The sequence below is a fragment of the Anastrepha ludens genome, chromosome 2, assembly GCF_028408465.1.
Source record: "Anastrepha ludens isolate Willacy chromosome 2, idAnaLude1.1, whole genome shotgun sequence".
NCBI lineage: Eukaryota > Metazoa > Arthropoda > Insecta > Diptera > Tephritidae > Anastrepha > Anastrepha ludens.
Genome location: NC_071498.1, coordinates 105105796 through 105114717, shown reverse-complemented (window position 1 = coordinate 105114717; position 8922 = coordinate 105105796). Strand labels below are relative to the sequence as shown.

Below are 8922 nucleotides of genomic sequence, written 5' to 3'. Positions count from 1 at the left end.
ATTTGCATTTACATTCGATTACGAATAGCAAATAAAAAGGAAAAGGTATATAATCGAATGCCCTTTTATAACATAATTCCATTAAAAAATAATGAGACACGTATTTTTTTGTTCGCCCGAAAAAAATTTTTTTCAAGAGTTATCGGCAATTTTGTTTTTCGCCTCAAACTCGATTTTTTTTAATTATAATATATATTATAAGAAAAGAAAAAAAATTGAAATTTTTTCAAAATTCAATATTTCAAAAAGTGTATTTTTTTTTTTTATAACTTTTTCCAAATCAAAAAAACATCTCAAACTTTAATTGAGCTGCATGCCTAGTAGCTAAAATGAGTTGTTTTTGAGTAATGAATTTTTGAGTAAACACCCTGTTTCGCACTTTTTGTTTTTTGCAAAATAAAAAATTTTCAACTACGTTTTTGCAACTATTTCTACATGAAATCGCTCGTGTAGGTAATGACGATCATTTTGAACCCAAAATTATTAAAATCGGTTCATTTTTGACTAAGTTATGAGCATTTAAAACAAAAAAATCTTATATTATTAAAAAAAAATCGATTTTGAGCCGAAAAACAAAATTGCCGATAAAGCTTGAAAAAAATTTTTTTCGGGCGAACAAAAAAATACGTGTCTCATTATTTTGACCAGAGAACAACATATTTGAGTTACATCGAAATCGAAGAACATGTCCCGAATAGCCCGGTTGAATTGAAATGGAAAGCATCTATATTAATTTGGGGAAAAATAAATCCATTATTTTCTTGGTAAATGGCTGTCGTATCTCGTAAAGTATCGATCAAATAATTTAAATAACTAAAGATCGACCATTAAGCAGTTTTAAACCATTTGCGAAAATAATAATGGATTTCTTTTCCCCCGAGCTAATTTTCGCATCTCTTCTCATGTTGTTTTCTTTTTTTTAGATTCTGCAATAGTTTGATGAATCCAAATAAAAACTAAGGAATACAGGAACGGCACAAACGGTCTTAATCACTCCAAAAATTTCCTTCAATACCAACAGAGCAAAACCTGCTCTAACCCTAGACAAAAAGCGACTCAGATTACTCTGTAGCGCACTTACAGGCCACTTTGCCTGCAATAAACATTTCAATACAATAGGACTATCTAGCATTAGTTTATGCAGGTTCTGATGTGATGAAGTGGCGCCCATGGAACACTTAAATACCAATTGGGAAGCATTAGGTCACAGGAGACACTTTCTCATACCTACCAGAGGATCAGCTGGTTCGATTCGTCACAATACTAAATGATTAAAATTAAGCATTTAGAAGCGTATAATAGATCCATCTGATCGCAGTGCATAAAGGCCTTAGCCTAACTCGTCCAATGCATTATTCTTCTTCTTAATTGGCGCGATAACCGCTTACGCGATTTTGGCCGAGTTTAACAAAGCACGCCAGTCGTTTCTTTCTCGTACTGACCGGCACCAGTTGGACACACCAAGTTAAGCCAAATCCTTCTCCACCTCAGCTTTCCAACGCAGACGAGGTCTTCCTCTTCCTCTCTGTACAATCCATTACCATTACCAAATATGGTTGTGGTTGAGGATACGGTAATGGTTATGACATTTTGGATCGTACTCCAATTTAACCTTTACTCTGCGCACATACAATTTTCATTGCTCTCACTTATTCAAATAATTGTGTAACTATTGGCAGAAATATTGCAAATGTATATATAATTTATATTGTATATGTGTGTGTGTGTAGCAAGGAACTTAAATATTAATTATATTTTTTTTTTTTTAATTTTGTGTGTTTTACTGCTAATTCACTTTCATCGGCGGTTTGGTTTTGATATTTAGGAAATACTTTCAATTCATTTCGTTCTGGTATCTGGTATCTGTATGCCACTAAACCCTTGACGAAATTTACATAAATCTTTCTACTGATTTTCGCACATTTATGTCACCACAAATATTTCCTTAAAAGTTACTTCACATTTCCAGCAAATTACAATACATGTAAAAGTATTTTTCAGTTAGTTAAATATGACTAACTTTACATTTACTACATAATTCACTTAATTGTAATCACTAGTCAAATTGTAAATCTATAATAAAATCTCCTTTTCTAACGTAAATAAAGTTCAATTACAATCTATGCCACACAAGAACAACTACAATAGAAGACGCGCCTACTCGTATTAGAAGAATATTTCGATTTGTTTATTTGATTTTGACTTTGCGTAATTTTTGTTATATTTTAGTTTTTTGTTGTTTTTATGTTTTAACTCTTCTTACTGAGTTGCAGTTCATTGCATACAAAATGAGTTTGTATGTATGGTATGTATGTATGTATATATATTTCACATTGTTATTACACATTTACTTGCATTTTAGCAGATTGGTTTAATAAATTTAAATATTATTACGCCATTAATTTAATTTTAATTAACTTTAAGGTTACATTTCAATAACACTTCGATTGTCAGTTTCAAATTTCAAATGGATTTTACGCTTGTCATTTACGTGCTTTTACAAACATTTGGTTTACTTTTATTAAAGTACATTCTTACGATTTTTTGTTGTTGTTGTGTTGTTTTTGTTTTTTGGTACTTCGGGAATATTAGCGAATTTCATTGTCGGTCACTTGGTCGGATGTAATCGAGTGTTGTGGTTGGTTGTTGTCTTTAAGGTAATAATGGGTAGTCACTACTGGGAAGGGACGTCTAAATTCAGGATATTTTCTCAATTGGCTGCTGTGGTTGTTTTTGTTGTTGCTGCTGACTTTGATTCGCAGTTAGATTTTGGCTGTGCGCAGACGCAGCTGCATTGCTAGGTGCAGTTGCTATTTCGACAGCTGATTGTTGTTGCAGCTGTTGATGCTGCAGCTGCTGTTGTTGTTGCTGTTGTTGTTGCTGTTGCTGTTGCTGTTGCTGTTGCTGTTGCTGTTGCTGTTGCTGTTGCTCCTGCACACGATGCGTCTTCATATGGGCACTTCTGCTCTTCACTTTATTAAAAACTCTGCGTGAGCGTGGATAAATGTCGAGAGAGGGAAGAAAAATTCAAAAGATGCCGTTCAATATAATTATCACTAGCATATGTATGTACGTGTACTATGAAAAACACAAACTAATAGACAAAGAAGAAGAAGCTCATTACGTACGCACACAGGGTAGTCCAAATACAAGCATGTTTGAAAAACTGAATTAAAGTGAAGACCACTATTTTTTTGTTTTGGAAATTAGGATGCTATTAGAAAAAAAACTTGTATGTCTAGAGCACGCGTTGCTTCAAGCCGCTGCCTGGACTATATATATAAACATATAAGTGTATATAATTGGCTTTGTTGGGAGTTTGGCCGAGCTCATCCTCCTAATTGTAGTGTGCGTCTTGATATTTAACCACAAATGGAGGGACCTAGAGTTTTTATGCCGCTTCCGAATTTCAGCTGGTTTTTTATGAAGAGCTTTTTCATAGCAGAAATATACTCGGAGGTTTGCCATTGACTGCCGAGGAGCTACCAATATTAGAAAATACCTTTTCTATTATTTGGTGTTTCATGCCCGAGGTTTCGTGCCCGGGTACCACCAAGTGGTAGTCACCAACCAACGCATTCGGCTATAATAGGCGGGACTGCCTCGGTTTAATCTTATTTCAAAGTCCTTCTTGAAAGTTTATGGATCTATTCATGGCTTAGGGCTCTTTTTTGTACTTTTGCTAGGTTGGTTGGTTGGTTAAAGTGGTGATTCTTCCAGAATCCAACTAGCGCTTCCGCACCATTTTGTTGCCACATCCTCGTTACCAACTTGTTTAACGGTTATTTACAGTATGACTAATCCAGTCTGTGCGGTTTAGGAACCTTATTAGGTTGTTGACGTCTAAGCCAGACAGTTGTTCGAGATTCTCGAACAGCAGCAGGCCCAGGGTTAACATTCTGTCCCTCCATAGGGCAGGGCATTCACAGAGGAAATGGAAGATTGTCTCCTTTTTCTCCGGTTGTTTACAACTGTGACAGTATGTATTATGAGGGATACCCATTTTGGCTGATGTTCTCCGATAGACCAAAAGCCAGTTATGACTGCCGTTAGTCTCCAGGCGTCACGTCGTTTCATTCTTATTGATGCCGACGATTGACTGAGGTTATAGGTGGGCCATAACGTTCTGCTAATTTTGCATTTCGAGTGGTCTTTCCACCTACAATCCGCGATTCGAAGGTATTTTTGGGAAATTAATGGTGTGAATACCGATTCTGCAATAACATTATTCATGACCCTCTTGCCAGTTCATCTGCTTTTTCGTTACCTTCAATGTTTCGATGTCCCGGGACCCAGATTAAGGTAACTTTATGGTTTTCACTCAAGATGGTGAGGCTACTCCTGATTTGTTCCACAACTTTAGAAGTTGTGGTAGCCGAACCCAGTGCCTGGATTGCAGCTTGACTCATAATTTAAATTTTGACTGGCATCGCATGAATGTAGCCTAACTAGGTTAAATTGCAGCCGCTTTTAGGCAACCAATCAACGTCCCACAGACAAGTGAGATGCGGAAACCAACGATTGTTGAAGTATTATAAAGGGTTTTTCAATTGGCGCGGGTCGATTTTGGCGCCCTGTGGCAGCCATTTTGTTTTGGTGACATCTGTCAAATCTTTTGTTTATTATTGAGTTGTTTATGCCAAATCATCATGGCAAGTTACACGATTGAACAGCACCTTCAAAGTCGACTCTTTAACGTTTGGTGGCCAAATTTGAGAGGACCGGGTCAGTAAACAATCAGCCAACATCCGTACGTTCAAGGAACGCAAGATCAGCCGAGAACATTGCCGCGGTCCGTGAAAGTGTACAGCAGAACCCGAGGCAGTCGATTCCTCGCCGTGCACAAGAACTTGGCCTTTCGCAGACTTCAACTTGGCGAATTTTGCGTCGGAACTTTGGCCTACACCCGTACAAGATCCAACTGACCCAGGAGCTCAAAGTTGATGACCATAGACAGCGCCGTTTGTTCGCTGACTGGTCTTCGAATCGTTTGGAAGAGAACTCCAGTTTTGGACGAAAAATCATCTTTAGTGACGAGGCGCATTTTTGGATGAATGGCTATGTTAACAAACGAAATTGCCGTATATGGGACGACACCAATCCACACGAGGTTCACCAGGTGATAATGCATCCTCAAAAAGTGACTGTTTTGGTGTGGATTTTGGGCCGGCGGCGTCATTGGTCCGTACTTTTTTGAAAACGACGTTGGTGAGGCGGTCACCGTCAACAGCGAGCCCTACACAACGATGATAACCAATTTCTTATGGCCCATATTGAACCATATGGACCTAGATGACATGTGGTTCCAGCAGGACGGCGCTACGTACCACACAGCAAACGCCACGATTGACATTCTGCATCTCTACCCGCCCTTATTGAAAACCCTTTATTATATCTTTAGTTACAGCTCGTAAAAAATGAGCAATTAAAGTTCTGTATTCGAAATGTCATTTATAGTAACATTTTAAAAAATATTTATAATGACCGAACTATGCCTTCTTAGAGAAGAAAATGCGCAACGTTAGATAACATTATTTTTTTTTTGTCAAATTCGTTCTTTAATTGGAACTGACCTTAGCTGAGATAGCTGAGAGGCGATAGCAAAACAAATGGCCAATTTGCTGAGTCAACTGGATCTGGTGAGCGAATAATCTACGTGTTTTTTGTTTTTGAAGTTTGAAAAAGTGTTCTCTAATAGCAGTCGACTTTTGGTAGGTAATGGCAAACCTCCGAGTATATTTTTGTCATGAAAAACTTCCTCATAAAAAATATATGTTGTTCGCGGTGTACTGAAAACTGTACACCCTTCCATTTCTAGAACAACATTAAGACTTATTAAAAGGAGAAGCTCGGCCAAACACCTAACAAAAGTGTGTGCGCTAAATATTTTTTTTTTTTTATGTAGTATTTATATATATAAATATCGCCCTACGCGACAAAGGCTGTGAATGTTCCCCAAAACTTAGTATACCAGTTTCACAAGCTTTTTACACAAACATACGTGTGGCAAGAGGAGTGAATGACTAAAATTTAATAATTCTTGCTTCAAGTTTCAATCCATTCATTGCATCCCTCGGGGGTAGTCAGTATTATACCAGGCAGTCTCAAAAAAAGCAAATCATTTAAAAATATACCTGTATTTGGATCACCCTTTATATAATAGTATATCAACGTGAGTATGCGTAGACAGCTAGGCAGCGCAAAGCTAATACAACGACACGAATTGGATAAAGTTACAACATTTATGTATGTATGTAATTGCATGAATGGATATACTGTCGGCGTCGAAAGAAGGTGTACACTGCATATTAACAAGTTTTGACTATATTTGAATTTTATTTTTCATTTTTATTTATATTGTTTTATAAATATATAGAACATACCTCAACAAAAACTATGTGACACAAGGTTCTAAACTTTGCATAAAACTTATGAAAATTCGGAAAAATTTCCACCAAAATTTCAAACTTTTTAGTCAGAATTAAAAAAAATGTTTTATATATTTATCATAATATTATACATTAGTGAAATAAAAAATTGTCGGAAATCAACACGAATTGTGAGCCATTTGAAATTTGCACTTTGTTATACTATAATCAAATGACCTATAAAACTATATACCCAGAAATTTCTAGATATTCTAACAAGTTTTATGAAAGTTTGTTATGAATTTTGTTTTTAAAACTTTTTTACTAAATAAAAATAAAATTATTATGAGTGTCGGAAATCTTTATCTTGACCTTTACGGGCACCATTGATTGTCTGTTTGTTTACTGCGGCTGTCTAGTTCGCAAGTGCCAAATATTACGCCAATAACGCCAAGTGCCAAATACGACGCCATTTCTAAAAAGTATAATATCTTTCGAATGGATGATTAATTTTGCGCCACTTTGTAATAACTAAGTATCGTGTGACTTTTACTATTATTCTGATTAAAAAGTTTAAATTTCTGAAATTGATGAACATTTTTCCCATTTTTTTTATTTATATTTGAATGAACTATATTTTCATAAAAAAATGCAAGAAATAAATCAATAGTCCAAATCGGTCACTTTGTCGCGTACACTTTCTTTTAACGCTCTCAGCACATATATGTATGTGGGCGTGTGTGTTATAAAGTAGTCATATTTAGGTAATTCATAGCAAAACCAAAAGCAAAAACGTACACAGCAAGAATATTAAAAGCATGAAGAACTACAGTATGTTATATTCAAATTCACATGTAGGTGCGTGTGTGTATTTAAGATGAAACGGACAAGATGAATCACAAATCTAAACACAAATTGCAGTTTCCTAAAAAAAATCAACTTTATATTGTACTTCGCATGCACTAAAAATATACTCCGAACTCATTTGGTTGTTAGAAAATTAAATTATTTTGTTAGTTTTGTTATTTTAGTTTTGGTTTGCTTAACGCAAATTCGCTGCAAGTGAACACAGTACAGTATGTACTCGATAATGCAGAAATTATTTATCTGTGTAATTCTGTGCAAAATCAGTTTGTTTTTTATTAGGGGGAAATGGATTTTGGGAAGACTGGTAAAATTTTAAACTTTCAAAATGCTCGAAGTATAAAATATTTTATAAAATTTTACTTCAAAATTCAGTAAAAAATCTAGATTAAATAATATTAAGCAAATTAACAAATGAAAATTCGAATTTGAGATGATGCCCATGAAGCTAGGTAAATAGAAATTTGGTAGTTCCGCAATTTATGGAAGCCTTAGCCTTAGGTCCGTTCAACGAAACGCCGAAGCGAAGGTGCCGTTGTGTTAGTTTGAGTGGATTGGTAAATAATCTCAAGCGGCATCCGCCGCAAACTAACTCTGATAGGAACGATAAGTGGGAAAATATATTAAAAAAAACTACCGCCATTTTTACGAAACTCATCACAAATTATGTACGATTACATCTGCAAAATAGCTTCCTTTTGAAAAGGAGCGGACACCGCTCTGGGCGGACAAAAGTTGATTGACGGTGAGTGCCCTCCGAAAGAAGGTTTCACTGTATATATGTGTGTGTATTAATACGTACCATAACCTCATTCTTCTTGCTCTTTAATAAAAACATAAAAAACAGTTGATCTTTCCTCCTGTGAAGTAAAGTATACGCAATGGCTTACTTTTCCGATTACGATTTTCACCTGGAAACTTTAATGTTCTTTAAAAAGGTCAATTGATAAGAAAATCAAAGACTGGGTATGCATAAGAAATCATAATTTCACGTACAAAAATTTCATGTTTGCAGAATAGCAAAAAAGGTGATTTTTATTACATTATGCAATAATAGGTATATCATTAAGAGCTTTCTGTTGAGTCTGCATGGGCAAGGGGTTTTATAGAAACACTGAAAAAAAAATTTACGAAGACACTCTGTGAAATTATGCAGATCTTACTAAGTGAGATAGATCAATAGGCGACGTCATGTCGACTAGGCACAAACGCCACCAGACTCAAATGGTATTATTTACTTAAAATAAGACCCCCGACATTAATTGGAATCCCATGTCGTTCAGTAAAAATGCTCACTTTCGGGGCTTGATATTAGATAGAAAGCTATATTGGATATTAAATGCAGAAGACAGGGTGAGGAAAGCCTCAAGAGCACTTTACTTATGCAGGAAAATAGGGTTATCTGGGGGTTGCTCTTCGAAAATAGTACATGGGTTATATTCAGCAGTTCAATTGTTCTAAAAATATTTTTTAAGAATTTTTATAATAATTTAACTGTTGAAAAGTAATACTTCTTCATTTTCATATGTTAAACGTTAATTAGTATGGATGTGTTAGTAATCTACTTTTATACAGGTGAGTTTAGATTCAGTTTTTATGATTTATCAAAATATTTTTTATACGAGTACTTGCATAGCTTTGCATTTGATTTAGGGAAAAACTCAAGCAATTAATGGAATTAAAGTGTTGT

At 35.3% G+C, this 8922-nt stretch overlaps 1 protein-coding gene across 2 annotated transcripts in view; it reads right to left on the bottom strand.

The window, feature by feature from the left end:
• Nucleotides 1–276: 276 nt before the first annotated feature.
• The window catches only part of LOC128855011 (serine-rich adhesin for platelets), a 96040-nt gene continuing 87394 nt past the window's right edge, over nucleotides 277–8922 (bottom strand). Inside the window, exon 12 of one of the 2 annotated variants that reach the window (XM_054089555.1) lies at nucleotides 277–2986. In XM_054089555.1, coding sequence (XP_053945530.1) covers nucleotides 2698–2986 — 289 coding nt within the window. In that variant the 3' untranslated portion in view covers nucleotides 277–2697. The remainder of the gene's footprint in view (nucleotides 2987–8922) is intronic. The other variant, XM_054089558.1, reaches the window with a different exon arrangement.